This window comes from Mastomys coucha, unplaced genomic scaffold (genome assembly GCF_008632895.1).
Source record: "Mastomys coucha isolate ucsf_1 unplaced genomic scaffold, UCSF_Mcou_1 pScaffold6, whole genome shotgun sequence".
In the NCBI taxonomy this organism is placed as follows: Eukaryota; Metazoa; Chordata; class Mammalia; order Rodentia; family Muridae; genus Mastomys; species Mastomys coucha.
In genome coordinates, this window is record NW_022196912.1 from 15,764,083 (window position 1) to 15,786,713 (window position 22,631).

The 22,631-nt window shown below is 37.4% G+C and overlaps 1 protein-coding gene across 3 annotated transcripts in view; it reads left to right on the forward strand.

Annotated features, from left to right (window-relative positions):
* Positions 1-22,631, forward strand: part of Strn (striatin) — an 87,946-nt gene that overhangs the window by 41,847 nt on the left and 23,468 nt on the right. For all 3 annotated transcript variants that reach the window (XM_031355245.1, XM_031355244.1, XM_031355246.1), the window contains exons 3-7: positions 2,814-2,887; positions 6,911-6,989; positions 11,458-11,625; positions 13,374-13,509; positions 19,298-19,433. In XM_031355245.1, coding sequence (XP_031211105.1) covers positions 2,814-2,887; positions 6,911-6,989; positions 11,458-11,625; positions 13,374-13,509; positions 19,298-19,433 — 593 coding nt within the window. The remainder of the gene's footprint in view (positions 1-2,813; positions 2,888-6,910; positions 6,990-11,457; positions 11,626-13,373; positions 13,510-19,297; positions 19,434-22,631) is intronic.

Consider the following 22,631-nt stretch of genomic DNA (forward strand, 5'->3'; position numbering starts at 1 on the left):
AAAAAAAAAAAAAAAAAAAAAAAAACCAAAACAACAACAAAAAAAAACCCTGTCTCAAAAAAATAATGTACAAAATGATAATGGAAGACACTTAACCTGTGCTCTGGTTTCTACACATTCGATAATTCTTTTTAGCATTAACATTTAAGATATGCTTGGACATGATTTTTAATCTCAAAATACTGCTTATGTGGTAGGCTTTTAAACAAAGCTAGAATAAACTCTCTTTAGTCTTTTAGATAATTTATTTAATGTTCGTTGGTGTAAGGATGCTAGATCCTAGAACTAGAGTTACAGACAATTCTGAGCTGCCATGTGGGTTCTGGAAATTGAACCCTGGTCCTTTGGAAAAGCAGCAAATGTTCCAAACCACTGAGCCATCTCCCTAACCTCTCTCGAGTCTTTTATAATTATTAAACATGCTCTATGTTATTTTATCCAGTAAAGGCCAGTTGAGAGTAGAAGTCTAGGTATATATGAAATATGAGATCTATTTAGATCTGCTTATCTTGTAGTTCAAGTGGGACAGAAAAAGAATAATGAACAAGATTGTTAGCACAGTGACTTGAAGTATCAAAAACAATGGGAAGCTATGAGTTCTTGAGAAACATTTTAGCATTCCAGGGAATGTTCCTAAGATTGAGGAGGGTTATTTTAGTAAAATGGTTTTTTTGTTTGTTTGTTTTTTTGGTTTTTTGAGACAGGGTTCTCTGTATAGCCCTGGCTGTCCTGGAACTCACTCTGTAGACCAGGCTGACCTCGAACTCAGAAATCCATATGCCTCTGCCTCCCAAGTGCTGGGATTAAAGGCGTGCACCATCATTGTCCAGTTTAGTAAAATGTTTTTTTCAGAAAATTTAGTAAGTAAGGAAACACAGATTTTAGGAGCCAGAGCTTGTCCTAAACACAATAGTTACTTACATATTTTATTTTCATCTAAATTTTTGTGAAACAGTAGTAGATAATATGACTGTTTTGCCACATATATTGTATATGATGTTTTCTAATTATTTAAAAGAAACTAATATTGCAGTTTTTTTCTAAGACCACTAGAATGCAGTATAATGCAGTATGTTGTATGGGAAATGCTTTCTCTCTGTGTGTTTACATAATATAATTAAGGCTTAGAGAATTTTGTTGCTACTTTTATTTGTTATCAGACCAGTCATATTAATTTACTATTTTGACTTTTAACAAGATACTGTTCTTTGTCTTATGGTAGATGAAATAAAATCAAAAGATTGACAATTACATTAAGAACTGTCTTATTACATTAATATGTAATATGTAATAAACATATTACATTAATATGTTTACTTATAACTGTAAATGAAACAAATGTCTGCGCCTCACCTACTGACCATCAACACTATTGGAAAACTTAGTTCAGTAATGAAATCATTGGATTAAGACACATTGGGAGTATAGAGAAACGTGTTCTAGATAATTTGGTGTCTATAATCTGTAAATTGTCTTAAGACCCCCTCTATAAAAAAATCTAGTGAATTAAAAAACATCTGCCTTTTCTCTGTGACTACAAAACGATTATTGAAAAAGAGTGATGAATTTTGGTAATTTACATATTGGAGTGAATAAGTTTCTTTTTCCAATTTTAAATGATATAAAATGATATGGCAAGTGCTCTATCCATTTTTTTAAAAATAACTTATTTTTGTTTTGTATATGTGAGTATTTTGCCTGTATGTATGTATGTATGTATGTGCATATGTATATGTACCATGTGTGTGCCTGCTGCCTGAGGAGGGATTTGGATCCCTGAAACTACAATATAGATAATCGTGAATTGACATGTAGCTACTATGTGGGTGCTTGGAATTGTACATCAGGAAGAGTAGCCAGGGATCATAACTGATGAGTCATTAGAACACACACACCCTATCCTCCAACCCCCAATTAATTTTTTATAAGGAAGAAAAGCTTTCTATTTGTTTATGTTTCTTTTCCTTCATTGCTTGCTTTTGGTTCTGAAAATTGTTGGTTTTAGTTATATACTTTTATTGTCTATCTTAACTCATTGAATATTTACTTTATAAAACTTCATTTGTAGAGAAAAAGAGCTAAGATATACAAATATATTAAGCTGATGTGGTTTTCTTAGTTAATCTTTAAAAAATTTTTTTCTCCTTATGTTTTTTTTTTGTATCATTTGCCTAGATCTGAGATAGTTAAATTAGATGGCTAGTCCAGTTTTCTGAAAATAATAATACTTTGCTAACTTTAAAAAGAAATTAGACAGACCTCTTAATCATGGAATGTTTTCCTGATTAAAGATAAAGTATATGTTGACTAAGGGAAATATTTAATCATTACTGCTGGGATATCTCACGTAGCATAGATGACTTGTCTGAGCTTTTGTATTGCTTTGATAGCACACTATATGAATATTTGAATTGTAATTACCAAACAAGAACCATAACACTATAGATGATGTTTCTTTTTAGGATAATTTCAAATAGTGAGAAAGGTTAATGTAACAAAATAAATTGGTAGACCTCTTCATTGGTGGTAACCTTCAGCTTATAGTCATCAAGATAATTTGAATACAACAGAAATTAGAATTTATATAGTTCATTATAGGTACAAAAGGAAGATTTATGCTTCCCATTGTTCTCTTTTAATTTCACTGTAATGACAAGTGATTCAACAACAAAAAAGCCAAGTATTTGACACCATGGAAATCTCAGGGCCTTTAAAAGCTCTGAACATGCTCAGCCAGAATTGCTGCACACTTCTCCTTAAAGCTTATTTAAATGTGTTTTAATGTGGCTTGTATTTTCTCATTTCTTTGTTAGAGCCAAATACCACAAGTTGAAATATGGGACAGAACTGAATCAGGGAGACATGAAACCTCCAAGCTATGATTCTGGTAAGTTAGCTGTAAAGGAAGTTTTAAGTAATAAAAAGTTTATGTCTAGTATTTTGTAGAAACATTGAAACTGTAAGTTAGTATCTATTTGCAGTTGTTTTTTCTGTCTTGTTTATAGATGCTAATATTACATTTAATGTCATGAGATCATTTTATACCACCTTTTTTTTCTTCATCTGTACCCTTTTTTTAGTTCATAATTTTCTGCCTGTGTTCTACAGTCAGTAGAAGGTCCTTAAAATTATCTGAAGTTCTTTGATACCTGTTGTAATCTCTCTGTTGACCTCTAGTGTTATTAATTTGGGTTTTCTTTGTCTTTTAATTCAGGTCAGGTTTTGTTAATCCTACTTACCTTTTAAAACATTAACTCATTTCATCCATTCTTTTCATTTTTTCCATTTCATTTATTTCTGCTTCAGTTTAAATAACTTCTTTCCACCTTTACTTTTGGGCTTGTTTTTTTCTTACTTTTTCAAACTGTTGAGGTACTTATCTGAGATTTTACTCTTTTTTCCTTTTCATTTTTAAATTGTGTGCACATGTATGTGTAGATGCTCATGTGCGATTGAGACAGGTTTCTGTGGAGCCCAGAAGAGGGTATTCACTGGGTTCCCTGGAGCTGGAGTTACAAGTGGTTGTAAGCCATGATACAGGTGCTGAAACCTGAACTCAGGATCCTCTGTAAGAACAGTCCACGTTCCTCACTGCTGAGCCACCCACCACTCCAGCCCCTCATTCTGCTATCTTGTTTATGTTTGTAGGTACTTAGAGCTATAGATTCCCCCTCTTAGGTTTGCTTTTGTTTATTTCAGAGGTTTTGGTATGTTGTGTTTTTATTTTAGTTAATTCCAAGAATGTTCTTCTTTGTTTCCTGATTCATTCAGTGGTCTTTTCATCATTCACTAACTGTCTTGTCCTATTTTGTTTTGTGCAGTTTTGTTTAGTCAGAGTCTTAGTATGTAGCCACTGCTGGCCTGGAACTCTCTCTGTAGACCAGACAGACAGGTCTCATGCACAAAGATTTAACTGCCCCTGCCAGCACACCAGGCTCAATACTTACTGAGCTTTTAATCTCTATTACTTTGTGTGTTTTTTCTATACTTTCCTTTGTTGTTAATATCAAGCTTTATTCCATTGTGGTCAGATAGAATACATATAGTTAGTTCAGTTTTTCTAAGTTTGTCAAGATTTGCTTTGTATCCACGTACATGTCTGTTTTAGAGAAACTTCTATGGCCTGCTGAGAAGAATGCATATTCTGTAGTGTTTGGGTAGAATATTCTGTATATATCTGTTAAGTCCATTTGATACTTGGTGACATTCAGCTTTAATGTTCCCCTTTATTTTTTTTGGTCTGGATGACCTGTCTGTAAAACTGGACAATTGAAGTCACCTACTATTACTTTATTGTGGTTTATCTGTAGATCGTCTTTCCATCTATTCACTCTAAGTGGTGTCTATCCTTGAGAGTGAGGTGTATTTCTGTTAGGCAACAGAAAGATAGATCTTGTTTTCTGATACAGTTGGTTTTAATACAGTTGTATCCTTTGAGGATTTGAGGCCATTAACATGTGGATGTATTGCCGGGCGGTGGTGGCGCACGCCTTTAGTCCCAGCACTTGGGAGGCAGAGGCAGGTGGATTTCTGAGTTCGAGGCAAGCCTGGTGGTGAGTTCCAGGACAGCCAGGGCTATACAGAGAAACTCTGTCTCGAAAAAAACAAAAAACAAAACAAAACAAAAAAACAAAAAAATGTGGATGTATTATTGCAAGATGGGTATTAATTGCTATCATTTTATTGATTTTGTGGTGTGTGGTAGTCTTACTTTGCATACCTGTCAATCTATCATCATTAGGTTTTTTCCTTATAGCCTTGGATGTGCTATTCTTCTGTTCATTCTGGAGTATTCCTTGTATTCTCTGTAGGGCTGGTTGGAGGTCACATAGTTCCCATGGAGAAGTAAGTTTTATTCTCACGGGCCTGCTTTTTATATGTAACTTGGGCCATATTTCTTTCATCTTTAAATACCACCTTTATCTTAGTTAGGGTTTCATAGCTGTGAAGAGACCATGACCACACCAACTCTTACAAAGGAAAATATCCAATTGGGGTTGGCTTACAGTTTCAGAGTTTAGTCCATGATCATCATGGTAAAAAACATGGCAATATGCATGCAGGCAGACATGATGCTGGAGAATGGAGCTGAATGTTCTATATCTTAATCCGAAGGCAGCAGGAGACTGTGTCAACCTGGCTGTAGCTTGAGCATATAAAACCTCAAAGTCCACCCCACAGTGACACACTTTCTCTAACAAGGCCACACCTACTCTTAACAAGGCCATACCTCCTAATAATGCGGCTTCTTATGGCCAAGCATTCAAACACACGAGTCTGTAGGAGTCATATCTATTCAAACTACCACACTCTCCCGCCCCCCTCCTGTATACTTAGTGTTTTAGCTATAACTTGGTGTAGAGAGTCTATATTTGTTTTTGTTCTTTGTGGTCTTTGTACAAGAATGGGCATCTCTTTGCTGGGATTTTATTGAAGATGTGTTATATGCCTTTGGTCTTGATTTTTTTTTTCTTGTCTTATGTCCATAATTCTTTTCTTTTTTTTTTTTTTTTTTTTTTTTTTTTTTTTTTTTTTTTTTTTTTTTTTGGTTTTTCGAGACAGGGTTTCTCTGAGTAGCCCTGGCTGTTCTGGAACTCACTTTGTAGACCAGGCTGGCCTCAAACTCAGAAATCTGCCTGCCTCTGCCTCCCAAGTGCTGGGATTAAAGGCGTGTGCCACCACTGCCCCGCTCATCCTTTTCTTTTAATACCATTGTCTTTGATTGAAAGAGTCTGAGAGGGCAGAGCCCAGGTGAGTTAGTCTCTTACTAGGCAGTGTGAGCAGCCGGAAGGCCCTGAAGCCAGATGGTGGTCCGAGTGGCTTGGGAGTCCTAAGGAAGGGCAGTATCTGGTTCTGGTAGTATGCTCAGCATTGGGCCCTGGAGGCAGAGCTCTCCATACAGGTCCAGCTAGACAGACAGACAGTAAGTTCCAGGTACTCTACAGTTTCCCGACCTTCCTAGTGGTGGGATTGTAGATATAAGACTGGCCTTTTTCTTTTCTTTTTTTAATTTTTAGTTTTCTGAATGTGAGTGCTAGTATTTACTCAAAGCTTCATGTTTACATAGCAATTATTTTTACTGATTGAACCATGTCCTGGTAATGCCAGAAGAAAATTATAAAAATAAAACAAAACGTACTTTTTCAGAACACTATCATAGTTATATATAGTCTGTTTCAAAACAGGATGTTTAATCACAGTATATAAGTTCTATATGTAGATATAAAATCTATAATTGGTTTAATTCCTTGCTGTGCATAAACAAACTTTATTAGGGGCTGGAAGTATGGCTTAACTATTAGTTTCATTGTTTTTGACATAAGGTGTCATGTAGTCCTGGCGCATTGTCAACTTTTGATCCTTTTGTCTCCACTTCCTAAGTATGGATAACAACGTTGTGCCACCAAGCCTGGTCGCATGCCGGGGACAGAATCCATGGCTTTCCGAGTGCCAGACAAGCAGTCTACCAATTGAATCATGTCCCCAGCTGAGACAATTTCTTTACATATGTAAATCTTTACATATCAGATTGTTTGGGGTTTCTGTTTTTTTGTTTGTTTTATTTTTCTTTTTTTAACTACCATATCTAGGTTTTATAATATTTCTATGTGGTTTTCACTCTGTAACTTGATTTGATAGGTCTTTGTCTTAGAGGAAAATTCTCAGGTGAAAAAGAAAGCAAAACTATATTAGTTCTGGTGCTCTAAAGGGAATCCGGTGGAGATACTTAATCATACAGAGTTTTGCTATCAAAATTGTTGAAAAGCATTCATATTATCCTGAAACATTCCTTTTAAAAGTTGCCTTTTCCTATTCCTAGCCTTATAAATGTTTATTGGACATTGTTTATGAACTTGGTTGTCCAAACATGTAAAATCAGTGAGTTTCATTGTGATTTAATATTCTCCAGATGAAGGTAATGAGACAGAGGTGCAGCCACAGCAAAGTAGCCAGTTAATGTGGAAACAAGGCCGGCAGCTACTCAGACAGTGAGTACCAAGATTAAATGTTCTTTCTTGCTGAAAGTAAGAACAGTTTTCCATACTTCTCTTGTATTTTCTTTTTTTATTGAAGTAATCTACTTTTTACACTCCATATTCCATTCCCTACCCCCCATCCACCCTCCAATTGCTCCACATCCCACACCTCCTCCTCCCATCCCCCACCCCACCCCTTGTCTCCATGTGGATGCCCCCATCCCACCCCACCGGACCTCTAAACTCCCTAGGGTCTCCAGTCTCTTGAGGGTTAGGTGCATCATCTCTGAATGAACACAGACCCGAAAATCTTATACTGTATGAGTGCTGGGGGCCTCATATCAGCTGGTGTATGCTGTCTGTTTGGTGGTCCAGTGTTTGAGAGATCTCGGGGATGGGGGTTCAGTTTGAGACTGCTGGTCCTCTTACAGGATTGCCCTTCTCAGCTTCTTTCAGCCTTCCCTAATTCAACAACAGGGGTCAGCTGCTTCTGTCCATTGGTTGGGTGCAAATATCTGCATCTGACTCTTTCAGCTGCTTGTTGGGTAGGGCAGTCAAGTGCCCAGGTGAGGATGCCTCAGTCCCACTTTGGAGAGAGAAGAAAGCAATCACAAGTGGGGGGAGAGGGAGGAACCTGGGAGGGAAAGTGGATGGGGGAGGGGGTAGTGGGCGGGGAGAAGAGGGGAACCTGATCTGGTATTGGGTGAAGGGAAAGGACTGAAGGCCAGCAGAAAGAATGATAAAGGTAGCCTCAGGTCATAGGAGGTTGGGGGACCCTCCAGAATGCACCAGAGACCTGGGAGGTAAGAGACTCTCAGGAATCTAAGGGAGGGACCTTAGATGAAATGCCCAACAGTAGGGAGAGGGAACTTACATACAGCCCACTTCCAGCAGGAAGACAGGGCATCAAGTGACGGATGGTATTGCCATCCCACAGTCACATCTCTGACCTATAATTGTTCTTGTCTGAAAGAATTACAAGGGATGGAAATGGAGAGGAGCCTGAGGAAAAGAAGGTCCCCCGAGAGGCCCAAAGTGGGATTTAGCTCAAGAGGAGGTCCCAAGGCCTGACACTATTACTGAGGCTATGGAGCACTCTCTTGTATTTTTAACTTATATGTTTCTCATGTATTACAAAAACTTTAATTGATTTACTATTCATTTTTCATATTAAACACTTTCCCCCTCTGTTCTAATTTATGTAGTTTTACTACAAACCAGTAAGGATCCCCATAAAGATTTTGTTACAAGCCTTTTCAGTACACTGAAGAACTCTCTGAATCTCCAGATTTTGCATAACTAACATACTAGGACTCTACAGAGGTTCTGATGTCAAATAGCAGACTAAACCTGTCGTTTTGGAAATTGGCCTACATATTTGTGCCAAGATAAAAAGGAAATTTGTTCTCATTCTCCATTTTGGACTTTTGGGGTGGACTATTAGTAGTTTATTTCTAAGATTTTCAAAGCATGTTACCGCAATCCATTCCCTTTGAATAGAAGAAGGAATATTACAACATCCCACACCTGTCTTTTATCTAGACCAGTGGTTCTCAACCTTCCTAATGCTGTGACCCTTTAACTCCCAGATCCTCATGTGTGATACCTCCCAATCAAAAAATTATTTTTGGTGCTACTTCATAACTGTAATTTTGCTACTGGTATTAATTGTAATGTAAATATCTGATATGTAGGATTTCTAATATGTGACCCCTATGAAAAAGTTGTTCAATCCCCAAAGGGGTCTCAACCCATAGGTTGAGAATTGCTGATCTAGACAAAGTTAGAAAAGATTTAAACCATTAGGTGGATTTTCATTTCTGTTCTCACTTCAGTCTTAAATACGACATGTATTTATCTTTTCAAATTTATTTTTGGTAATCTAAGTTGAACCTAGGTTCTTAAGTATGCCAGGCAAGTGCCCTGCTTCCTGTACCACATGCACCTCCTGTTTGCTTATTAACTTATTTCTTTCTTGATGTGCTCTTGCTAAATTAACTAGGCTAGCCATGAATTTGTTTTTTTGTTTGTTGTTTGTTTGTTTGTTTGTTTTTTGGTTTTTCAAGACAGGGTTTCTCTGTGTAGCCCTGGCTGTCCTGGAACTCACTCTGTAGACCAGGCTGGCCTCGAACTCAGAAATCTACCTGCCTCTGCCTCCCGGGTGCTGAGAGTAAAGGCGTGTGCCACCACTGCCCGGCTTAGCCTTGAATTTGTAATGTTCCTCCCTGAGCCTCCTAAATAGCTCCATTACAGCTAAGTGCCACCAGTCTTAGCCATATTCAGTTTTAAAATGGCTGAGTGCTCTTAAACAACTGTAACTCTAATTCAGGTGATTTGGCATTTGCTGCTGGCCTCTGCAGGTGCTAGGCACACACATGGTGCACAGATATATGTGCAGGCAAAGCACTCATACACTTATAATAAGAATAAGTTTTAAATGCTGATTAATTTTTTTTAATGGGAAGTGATTTCATAGTAAATTAAGACATTTTCAAAATTTTAAAAGATTCATTACACCCTTTTTGAAAAAGGTGACATTTTATCTGTAAGCTATACATCAGCTATTTAATAAGAGATGTTCTGTATCACTGGCAGAGCAGTTTAAAACACATATGTAATTTAGTTTTGTTGCAAGTATTAATTATTAAAAGTAGGAAAACGAGCTAGAGAAATGGCTTAGAAGAATCAAGCATTGGCTGCTTTTTACAGAGGGTCTGTGTTTGGTCTCTAGGGCCCACATGGTGACTCAGAACCATTCATAACTGCAGTTTCAGGGGATCCAATGCCCTCATCTGACCACTGTGGATACCAGGCACACATGTGGTGCACATACACACATGCGTGCAAAACATTAATATCCATAAAATAAATAAGCCTAAAAATTTTAAGTATTAGGACATCTTACTTTATTATGGCCTTCAAAAATATCTGGTTAAATTCAAGAAGGTGGGATTTTATTTATAATTTCAGATTTTTAAAATTAAGACTTTTCTGCAGATACTAAATGGTTTTGAAAATGAGCATCACTGAAGTGAACCCCAGGGACCTGAGCCTAGCCCTCATGCAGTGAGCAAACTCTGGGCCCAAGTGCCCTGCAGAGGGACATCGCAGCCTCAGATTGTCTCTGCATTCTTTTGCACGTGTTTGGGTGTGTAGGTGCTTGCAGCCTTACCCTTCAGTGTGGAGTCTGTGGCAGTGAATCCAAGCTGAGTATACTTGACTTTTCAATTCTTCAGGGTGATTTTATATGAAATAAAGTAACCTGTCCACAGTTAAAAAAAAAAAATGGAAAAGTGAGCATCCTATCCCATTTAATTACCTATCTTCATGAGGTATCTTTCAGCTCTAGTAACTCTAGAAATGAAATCCTGAAGTAATCTGGACTTAAACTAGCTGTCTTGTCAACCTGTGCTCCTTCAGTAGACCTATTATATAAATAAACACATGTTATCATTATATCGCAATATCAATGTCATTTCCTTTGTTTTGGTTCTACCACTACCAAGCTTGGTCTATTAAAACAAATCATCATCAGCATTTAGCTGGAGTTCTTGGGTACAGAGCTTTCTATATATCCTGGGTGATATTAGGTCTCCTTGATGAGAATAAAAACAAGTTTAAAACAAGTTTAAGAGAAAGTTGCTCTGCACCAGGCAGTGTCTATGCACGCCTTTAATCCCAGCACTTGGGAGGCCGAGGCAGGCAGAGTTCCAGGCCAGCCTGGTCTATAGAGTGAGTTCCAGGACAGCTAGGGTTATACAGAGAAACCCTGTCTTGAAAAACAAAACAAAAAACAAAAATCAAAACAACAAAAAAGAGAAAGTTGCATATCAAGTAAGTGGCAGAATCGGGCTTGAGTTGTGGCTGCAAATGTATTGTCTGTGCTCTTTTTGTGCCTTTGACTCTCTTGAATTATACAAATTCACATGAGTTTATGTATCTCAAGTCCCACAATTTAATTGTTTATTTTTGTTTTGGAATTTCTCAGGTCAGAAACATCTCTTTCTAAAGTGACTGTTATGAAAAAAAAGTTATCTTTTTTTGTGTCATGGAAATAAACCATTTACACGAGAAGCATTCTCTGCAGATTTCAGTTAATGACACTTCACATAAGAAATGTTAAAACAACTGGAGCCATTATTCTAAAATAGCAATGGTAGAGTTGTGAGGAGAGTGTTCTATTCTTCCTAAAGCAAAGAGTGTGCTCTGAAATACATTGAAGAACTGTTTCTCTCTGGGATAAATGAATAGTGTTATTGTATAGTTGTTTGGTTTTCCTCTGTGACTGCAGAGGTTGGTACTGCAAGAGACAGCTCCGTCTGCAGCTGGAATAGTGTTAACGAGCCTTGCCGACATGCCACTGTTCCGTTAAACCTTATATAGTCAGTGAGCTTGAAGAAATACTTTTATTTACATTTTAAGTAATTTTAAATAATGCTGATTCCCATGTGACTGAATTGTAAGGATCCTCTTTGTGCAGGTATCTCCAGGAGGTCGGGTACACAGACACTATTCTAGATGTGAAGTCCAAGCGTGTGCGTGCATTGTTGGGCTTTTCAAGTGATGTCACTGACAGGGAGGATGACAAAAACCAGGACTCAGTGATAAATGGCACAGAGGCCGAAGTTAAAGAGACAGCAATGATTGGGTAAGTATTTTGTCTGGAAATTGTTTTAGCTATAACTTTAGTTCTTATTGAATATTTTTGGTATAGAGGATACTAAGCTTTTAAATGATGACTTGGTAATAATTTAATTTTAGTTAATTAAATGTTATCATTTTAAAAGTTTCATTTAGTTAGAAGGTCTTAACATTATTTTAATTAAAGAATATAATTTTTATTTAGGATATTTTTATTTGCTCTAAATTTAAGGATTTAACATAGATTTAACATCTTAAAGCTCTGTCAACCATTGTTAGAATCTCATAAAAGATGTTATTGAAATTAAATACAAATCTATAAGAATGGTATATTATTGATGAACTGGAGATCAGAAAGTAAATCTTTCCTTAATCATATCTTTTATATCATAATGTTGTTCCTTATCTTTCCTTTGATATAAAATATCTATTTTAAATATATATATACACACACACACACACACACACACACATTGAACTAATGGACTAAGTGTGACAATTCAGAAGTTATTTGAACTAGTGGAGCTTTATTTCAGACCACATATCATTGACATATACATAATTTTACTTAAACATAACTATAAACATAGTTCAATAAAGAGATTATTCTTTATTTTAAGATTTGTCATAAATCTTCTTTGAATAAAAAAAACAAAGAATCAAAGCCGGGTACTGGTGGCGCACACCTTTAGTCCCAGCACTTGGGAGGCAGAGTTAGGCAGATTTCTGAGTTCGAGGCCAGCCTGGTCTACGGAGTGAGGTCCAGGACAGCCAAGGCTACACAGAGAAACCCTGTCTTGGAAAACAAAAAACAACAACAAAAAACAAAAAACAACAAAAAAAGAAAAAACAAAGAATCTGTGAATGTCTAAGTTTGATGTTTACCTTTTTAAACTCATATTTAGGCAAAAGAATGGTTTCAATTGAACTCTGTAAATTTCTTTGCGAAAACATAGTTACAGTTATTTGGAATATAAAACGATAGAATTAGATAAAGGTTCAAAATTTTATAAACAAATGCCCTTGGACATTTTAAAAATGAAATATAATTCTCTTGGTGGCCAAGTAGGTCATCAATGGGAGGAGAGGCCCTTGGGCCCTTGAAGGTTCTATGCCCCACTGTAGGAGAATGCCAGGGCCAGTAAACAGGAGAGGGTGGGGTGGTGAGCAGGGGGAGAGGGGAGGGAACAGGAGTTTGTTCTTCTTGTTTTTGTTTTTTTGGTTTTTTTGGGGGGTTTTTTGGAGGGGAAACTGGGAAAGGAGATACCGTATGACATGTAAATAAAGAAAATATCTAATAAAATTACAAAAAAGAAATATAATTCTCTTTAGTACAACGTGTGCATGCTATGAATAGTTGTGTTTTTACCTTGTAAGTTAAGTCATTCGATTTGTTATATAGTTGTGGAAGCTTACTTGAGAGGTCCAAGGAAGAGTTGTAGAGAAGAAACAATAGAGAAACTAGACAGAGCTACTTAAAATAATGTTTTAGAGGAGGTCATTAAAGTTAGCATGAAGGTTAGTCTGTACAGAATTTGTCCACTAGAGATTGAGGGCTTAAGCACTCACTGTTCTACTTTTTCAGTTAATGCACAGAACTGTAGTAGATGGGAATCAGTGTAGGTAATGAGATAGTTTAGGGGATCACATATGATCATATTAATATAAGCATAAGGTACTGAAACATATAAACAGTTCATATTTTTGGTGATGTTTTAAAAGATTACTGAGTTTTATTGTACATATTTTAACCAGAAAATCTGAGTTAACGGATTCTGCCTCTGTGCTGGACAATTTCAAATTCCTTGAAAATGCAGCTGCAGATTTCAGTGATGAAGATGAGGATGAGGACATTGATGGAAGAGAGAAGAGTGTCATTGATACTTCCACAGTGAGTTGGAGAACTCATTTCAGTGTTTTTATGTGCCATAATGCATGTGTTAGAAGTCTGTGTCCGTAACATCTTGAACCCTTAAATCCCTTTCATAGACTTTGGGCAAGTAGGACATTTTTATGACTGATTTTAATCTCAGTACTATTTTTAGTATTGCCTTCTCTCCCCACTGTCAGTTCATTAGAGAAGGCAATTCTCCTCGGAACTGCAGCGCGTGCTGAATGCTGAGTGTTCTAACCGTGTCCTGGTATTGTCTGTGATGACAGTAGGACTGGCAGTCACTGGATGGTGTCAGATGGTGGCTACAGAAGGTCTGAGATGGTGTTTGTCTCTCCCAGGAGAGCCGCAGTACATGCTCTGCAGTTTCAGACATCTCCCATCACTTCCTTGAGTTGTGTTGTGTAGAAGTCATAACTGTTGATTCAGCCTTTAAGTGTACTGACTTTCCCATCGGTTTCTTACCATGGCAAGTGTCTCTCAGTCAGTTTTCCTCTTCTCTAGTCTTTCCCCCTCCTTTCTCCTTTCCTGCTTTCTGTGTCTCCTCTCTGAAGAGGAAGGCATGCTTTACGTTTCTTCAGCAAAATGTGTGCGTTTTGTCTTTTATTTAAAAGAAAGGAAAGTTCCTTCCTTTTAAATAGGAAGGAGGAAAGGTAAAGAAGGTAAAGCAGGATCCAGTGTCAAAGACCATAGTTAAGGCTTATGCCTGCATCACGGTCGTTTTTTTTTTTTTTTTGTTTTGTTTTGTTTTTTTTTGTGGGGGCAGGGATTGAGACAAAGTCTCACCATGTAGCTCTGTCTGTTCTGGAACTCACTATGTAAACCAGGGTGGCTTGGAACTCAGAGATCTGCCTGCATCTGCCTCCTGAGTGCTGGGATTAAAGTTGCCTGGCTTTAGTTCATTTCCTAAATATGTCTGGCATAATTTTATTAGTTTGTAAAATGAAGATTATAATAAGTACCTCTTTAATCCCAGAAGACTCTATGACAAATAACAGACTGTATATGAAAATGATGTTTAGTTATAATGTGTTTTCTTAGTATAACTTCTGTTTTTTTATGCTTCCTACTTTTTGGGCTTGATCAGAGACTCTTATTTCTGCCACATTATTGTTTGTATATGCCACTGGTTGGTCATTTACACTGCTGATCTTAGCCCTATCAGAGGTAGTTTTGACTATCAAGTAGTCACCCAAATTTTTCTTAGCGGCACTAGCTATAATAGCGTGTGTTGACCTAAATATTTGATCCTTCGCTTTGTCCTAACCACCCAGAGTTGTAGAGTTCCTTACGGATTTTTGGGTGGAGTTGCTTTGAGATACCATTTTTCTAACAGGATACTTTACTTATAGCCCAGTGGCAAATAACTCTAATAAGTTCTTTGTTAGTAATTATATCAGTTTAAATATTTTAAAAGCTATAAATTGATTACTAAAACTATGTTAAATGATCAGATTGGAAAATTTTAAAAACCTAACCATTTGGTTTCTTAGTTTTTGACCATTTAATTTCTTTTTATGTAATTAAATTCATAGTATCGATAGTACTCCAATTGATAGCACAGATAACAGGATATTGTGAGTATGTGTGATGGGAACAGATCACCCATTATCCATATTAAATCCTTTTCTCCCTCATCTTTACCACATGCTGGGTATTGAATCCAAGGTCTTGTGTTTAATAGGTAAATGCAACACCCCAGCCCGAGAAGAAAAATGAATTTAACTGACTGGATATTTTTCTTAACAGTTTCATTAAGTTTTACAGTGTATTATGTTAATTTCCACATACAGGTATAGCCTGATAGATGCATGTCAAAAGGATTTTTTAAAGTTTTAAGTACATAGAATGGTAAGCATGACTTGTAAAATGTATTACAATCTACATAGAGATAATGGTTGAAATTTGTCCTGTTAAAAATGCTTATAGAGCAAATAGGGTTGTTTTTTTTAAAGATTTATTTATTTATTATTTGTAAGTACACTGTAGCTATCTTCAGACACTCCAGAAGAGGGAGCCAGATCTCATTATGGATGGTTGTGAGCCACCATGTAGTTGCTGGGATTCGAACTCAGAACCTTTGGAAGAGCAGTCAGTGTTCTTACCCGCTGAGCCATCTCACCAGCCCAAGCAAATAGGTTTTTAAAAACATTACTTTTAGCCTAAGGTTGGTAGTGTATACCTTTAATCCCAGCACTTAGGAGACAGAGGCAGGAGAATATCTGTGGGATTGAGGCCATCCTGGTTTACACAGTGAGCTCTAGGACAGTCAGGACTACACATGCCAGGTGGTGGTGGCGCATGCCCTTACTCCCAGCACTTGGGGGGCAGAGGCAGGTGGATTTCTGAGTTCAAGGCCAGCCTGGTCTACAGAGTGAGTTCCAAGACAGCCAAGGCTATGCAGAGAAACCCTGTTTCGAAAAAACAAACAAACAAAAAAACCCAAGAAAAACTATAATTTATTATTTATAATTATTTTAATAAAAAAGTTAATAGAACTAAACTGAGAGAATATGGCTACTGTTGGTTACATTTAGTCTGTTATATGCATGGTTTCTCCACAGCTGCACCCTATCCTTTCTTTCTCCTGACCTCAAGGTTTGCTTGTTCCTTGTATTGCTGTCTAGAGTAGTAGTTCTCTACCTGTGAGTTGCGAGCCTTGGGAGTACTTTCACAGAGGTCACACATACCAGCTATTCTGCATGTCAAATATTCACATTACAATTTGCAACTGTAGCCAAACTACAGTTATGAAGTAGCAGTGAAATGTTTTTATGGTTTGGGGTCAGCATAGCATGAGGAATTGTATCACAAGGTTAGGACAGTTGTGATCCACTGTGGTCTAGAGCATTTCTGGTTTTTGTTCATCTTCTTCCCTTACTATTGCCACCACCAGATTGTCTTGATTACCTCACAGTAGTTAGGATCTGAAATTATAAATGCATAAGATAGACCCTCTTCTGTGTAAAAGGTAATTTCTATAGAAGCATTTGCTTTATTCAAGAACTTAAGAGGAAAAAAATGGAACTAAGAACTGTTAGGTGTGGTTTTAGTAACAAAGAATCCTAAGCCCTTTTGAAACTATCTTGTTTTTTAAGTAATTTTAAAAATTGGTTTTTTCTAACCTGCTTGAAACTCCCTAGCCTATAACTCATATTTCTTTTAAAAATTCTTTTAAATGCTTTTAGTTGAAATCGAATATATCCCTTTCCCCTTCTCTTTACTCCCTCCAACCCTTCCTAGCTACCCACCCTCGAAACCCTCCCATGTCCTCTCTGCACTCTTTAGTTGATGGCTTCCTTTTAAAAATTACCATTGTTACCTGCATGTATGTTTGTATGTATGTGTATATATATATATATACATATATATATATATACATATATACATATAACAAATACACATACACCCAGCTTGTTGAATCTGTTTTTGTTGTGTGTATATGGTTTCAGGGCTGACCACTCTGCACTGAGCAGCCAGTAAGGGGCTCACCTCCCCTTGTGATGACTAGTTGTTGCAGTTCTTTGTCTAGGAGGGAAACTGCAAACTTTCTCCTTTCCTGTATTGGCATTGCTGTTGTTCTGGTCTTGTTTGCAGCCATTTCTAGGACAGACTGTTTCATGCAGTTTGCAGTGGACTTCCCCCTTGGATTTACTTCCCTACAATCCCCACTCTTACTGCCGTGTTGTCTGATCAGAGATGCAGGAACTGTGGTCCAGGTGTATCAGTTGGGACTGGGCTCCCCTCCATCTGTTGATCTCTCATGTGTCTGATGGCAGTTTTCTGTGATGATCTCCATTTGCCATTCTTTTCTCCTTGATTATTTAAGTAGAAAATCTGTATGGGGAAGGAAAGTATTACTATTACAGATTTTACCCCTTCCTACTTACTGATCATATAATACTACGTTTGCGACCACAGCTCTGTTTTCTTTGGTGCCTAAACATAAGAAAACCCAGGGTTTTTGGTTTGTTTATGTAAAATGCGACACTTGCTAGGCATGACTATGATGATGGTATGGATCTGATCCTGTCTCATTTTGTTTAAGGTTACCTAGATGTGTTTGCCCTCGGAGTTGCTTTTGTTACTTTATACCATGTTTAGTAATAACTAAAGCCCAAAATACTCCGAGACATTTAATTTGAGGTTCCAGGTACTATTTCTGGCTTTCTCCTCCCCTTCTTGCCTGGCAGTAGGATGAAGACTTTCCATTTGATGGGTAGTGGTGGCCCCTCTGACATCAGCTGGATTCCTAATTTAGGAGTAGGTAGTAATTTACCTGTGGAAATGTGAGGATAGGGTAGCCTGTGGATGCTTTGCCTGTTTGTGCACCACATGTGTACCTAGTGTCCATGGAGGCCAGAGAGAATGTTAGATCTCTTGCACCAGGAGGTACAGACAATTGGGAGCTGTGATGTGGGAGCTGGGAAATGAACTCAGGTCCTCTGGAAGAACAGCCTGAGCTCTTCACCACTGAGCCATCTCTCTGGCCCTGGTGCCAATCCTCAGAGACACTGTTTTATACCTGAGTTTAGTTGCTTAGTCACTAGAACAAATTATCAGCTGGCTTGCGAGTAATTAGACAAATGAAACCATTTACTATGGGCTCTCTACTCAGAACCTGCCATGGCTGTCTTACGGGTTTGCTGGATGCTAAGCTAAGAAGTACTGCAAGCACAACAGTGTTTCTTGTTTTAGGGTAATACTCTCAGTAAACAGAAATTTTTTTAAAAAGATTTATTTATTTCATTTATATGAGTATACTGTAGCTGTCTTCAGACACACCAAATAGGGCATCAGCTCTCCTTATAGATGGTTCTAAGCCACCATGTGGGTGCTGGGTATTGAACTCAGGACCTCTGGAAGAGCAGGTAGCCAGTGCTCTTAACCACTGAGCCATCTCTTCAGCCCCAGTAAACAGAAATTGTAGTGTCATTAAATAACACAACTTTTTCCTGTTTAATTTTTATATGTATAAAGAAGACAGAACATAGGCATGTTGGGCTCAGCACTCACTATCCTGTTTACCTTTTAAAACTGCTGGATTTGTGTTTCCAGAGGTATCTTTAAATATATAAAAGTGAGTCAAAAACAGTTCTTGTATTAAGCCTGAGTTATCTCACTCTACAATATCAATATTTTAGGGAGGGAAAGTGAATCTATAAGAGCTACCGACCTGGACACATGATGCATGTCTCTCATCCCAGCATTCTAGAGTCAGAAACAGCTCAGAGTCAAGACTAGCAAGGGCTACATAGTAAGACAGGAAATAAAATAAAGCTGTTAGCGAAATTGAGGAAAGTGGAAATAATATAGGAGCCCATTTCTGAGTTTGTAGTTGTGGCTGGCTTTGTGAGGGTGTGACATAGTTACATGAACATTTCAATGTTCACAGAATGTTCTGTGTAAATTAGATCAAAGTCTGCAGACTGTTCACACTCCATCTAAGGAATGCAAGATTTAATTGTTCTGATAACAAGAGTATAACCTGGCTATAATTTAAGTACAAATCTTACTTATCCAGTGATATATAGATTTCTTTTAGTTTAAGTAATCTATCATACCTTTGAACAAAGTTTAAATTACTGCTTTAAGATGTACACTGTTTTCAAGAACACAGTGTGTCTGGCTAAATTAGGTGTTGCAGTTCTTTTAATACAGCCAATAATGTATGTTCTGAAAAAACGTTTTCTTCGCTTACTTGATTACAAAGGATCCAGTCTTTATTTAAATTAAATGTATGATATTTATTTTTCTTTTAGTTTGATGTTTTCCCTCCCCCCATTAGATTGTTAGGAAAAAAGCATTGCCTGATACCAGTGAAGATCGAGACACAAAAGAAGCTCTGAAGGAGTTTGACTTTCTTGTCACATCAGAGGAAGGAGACAACGAGTCTAGAAGTGCAGGCGATGGAACGGACTGGGGTAAGGGAGCACACTGGATCTAGTCAGAGGTCTGAATAAGTATAGGGAATTAAAGTTTCACCAGGAGGGCAGTGTCTGGGAAACACTTGGTTCTGAAATGTTGTACATCGGCGAAGCTTGTCCACTCTTTTCTTCTGTCTAGGCTGGGTGAGTGTCTGTGAGGAAGCTTGTGCAGCTGTTGCCTTCTCCTTTAATGTGTAAGGAATGCAGTAGGAAACAAAATTGAATCAAAACACGGGCTGCTTTGTCTTCTGCTTAGGCAAGCAGAACCTGCTGGCTTAGATTTTGGGAGAGCTTGAGCATGACGGTGGAGTGGAGGACTTGGGTTTCCTGTATCTTAAGTAAATCACACTGTGTTAGAGAACTGTAGCTTCTCTGTCCCTAGGAGCCAACATATTAGACAAGTACAGTCTCGGGCTGTGCAGATTGCTTAAAATAGCTCTAAACAGCTAAAACTGTTAACAAGCATTGTAACCAACATTTGAGGGGAATGTCTGTGACAAATTATTCTAGTACTTAAAGAATTGTGATAAATCCTTCAAAGGTGATCAGTTCTGTTGGCTATGTGCATATGTGTGTAAAAGAGAAAGAAACAGAAGAGAAGGGACTAGCATTTGCTCAATTATTTATTGAGAGTATGTAACGTTTGTTGGTTACTATGAAATTACATTTATGTGTACCTCTGCAGAGCTTCCTTTTAGTGTTCTTAAAAGGTGAACCAATGATTTCATGTTTGAAATACTCAGTATTTTGTTCATAAAGAACAATGACACAAATACTATTTTATAGATTTATATAAATATTGCTATAAATGACACAGATATTATTTTATAGAATTGTTGACTGCTGTTTAGATGTAGCAGTACCACATTATGAACTTTTCACTGGTTTTTGTTCTGGCAGCTACTTGAAGGATTGATCTAGTAGATTCGAGAGCTGGAGCCAAGACTACACTTCTACAACATGGGACTACTTATATCCAGCAAAATCTTATTTTATACTTTTAGCTATAGATACTAGAAATCCTAATTTAAGTCCTACTTTAAAATACATTTATTCTCTGAAGAAAAGAAATGAAAGAATTCTAAAGTTACAAAAAGAAAAAACCAAGGTGCTTTTTCCTTCTTGATTCACACTAAAATTTTTCTTTACACTTGTTGATCATCATAGTGACTGGAAATGCTCAGCTAACAGGCTGCCTCATACTTTTTAAATACAAACCACATAGGATTTTTTTTTAAACTTTTTTATGTCTGAAACTGTGTACAGTGAACATCTTATGTTCACGTCACAGAATAAACATGTTTGTTTTACACTGTATGTATCCCAGTAGTGCTGATCTGCAAGAGGCAGGTGATCTGACTGATTCTTTCTACTCAGGGTAAACTCCCATCCTTTGACCTACTCAAAACCTACTATAATATTAGAAGTATTTGTGGATCTCAGTGACTTTTACTGTTGTGGGTGAAACAAGTCTCTAGTCACTGCTTTTTATTTGTATTGAAACCTCCAGTGAGAGTGCATCTGAACTCAGCTGTCTTTACAGCTTCTGGACTCAGGGAAAAATGCTTTCCAATGCTGGCCAGCAGGGCTTTGCCCAGCAGTAAATATTAATATTCTAATATAGTAATAATTTATTAGATTTTTTTCTTTATTTCATTAAATCACATATTTTCTACATATATAGTTCCCTTTAAGACCTTACCTTCAGGGGCATGGTCCGGGACTGTTGCTGTTGCCTTTTTTAAAGCAAAATCTAGAACTATTTCAGACAACTATAATAAGAAACACAGCAGGTATCTGAAGGGTTTTTGGTGTTTTTTTTTTTTTTTTCAGGACACCAAAATTTGAAAACCAAGTATAAAGTGCTATAGGTCTCTCTTCTGCCTTTTTCTGACTAAGCTTATTTCTCAAGTTATTTAGGTATTTTAGATACAATTTCCCAAGTGCAGTAGTTGGGCTCGTATAGCACTGTGCCATAGTGAGTTCTTTTGCTGAGAGATTCCATGTCGCTGAGATAATAAGACTATCTTTCATAGCTAGTCTTGTTGCAGGTGTAGTTACTGGCTTTTCTGCAAAGACTGCTAGATTCTGCCTGCCTTGTATAACTTGTTCTCTTCAACCAAAGAGCCACAGCCCAGTGTTACTTGATATACACCAGCGTATGTACATTTGAGTTCAGTGTGCCATGAAATAGATTATGACTGTGTGCTCGATCTGTTAATGTGAGTGCTCTCGCTTGACAGGAGACCTGTTTGCCAGGATCTTGGCCTTGAATTTTATCTCCATTTTTGTCTTTAGATTTATTTTATCTTATTTTATTTTACCAGTTTGTGTACCACGTACATGCCTGGTCCCCTGAGGAGGTGAGACGAGGGTATCAGGCTCTGGGGACTAGAGCTATAGATAATTATGATCTACCCATGTGGCGCTTACAGTTAAACTCAGGTCCTTCGCAAGAGCAGTAAGTGTGATTAACCTCTCTGAGCCATCACTTCAACCCCCGGTCTTCTTTTATTTATTTTGTTTTTAAAAGAATTTTATAATTGCCAGGTGTGGTGGTGCAGGACTTTAATCCAGAGCAGGTGGATTTCTATGAGTTTAAGGCCAGACTACTATATATATATAGTGAGTTCTAGGATAGCTAAGACTACATAGTAAGACCCTGTCTGAAAGATAAACTTTTTAAAAAGTTTATCATTAAAATTCAAAGCATAAAACTTTGAGTAAGTTCAGAGAACTAGATGGTAAATGTTGTGAGAGAAAGAGCTTGGCTGATGGTTGACTGGTTGTTGTACTTAGGTCAAGAGCCTAGTGAGTTTGGGTCAGGTGAATTGATATTGTCTGTGAGCTACCATTGCTGCTGCTGGTCCCAGTGCCATGAGACTGTAATTACAAGTCTTTAAGGCTACCAGGATGGCCTAACAGGTAAAGGTGCTTGCTGCCAAACCTGATGTGAGTCTGATTTTTGGAACCTACATAGTAAAAGGAGAGAACCTATTCTAGCAAGTAGTCATCTGACCACATATGTGCTGTGGCTCTGCACGCTCGTGCTCTGTCTCATAAATAAAATAAAGTAAAAAATTTAAAAAGACTTGTTAAAAATTAACATTTTCTAAAATTACTTAGTCCTTCTGGAAGAATGCACCTACTACTGATAGGTGTTTATCAGAGATCTTTTTTTTTTTTTTTTTTTTT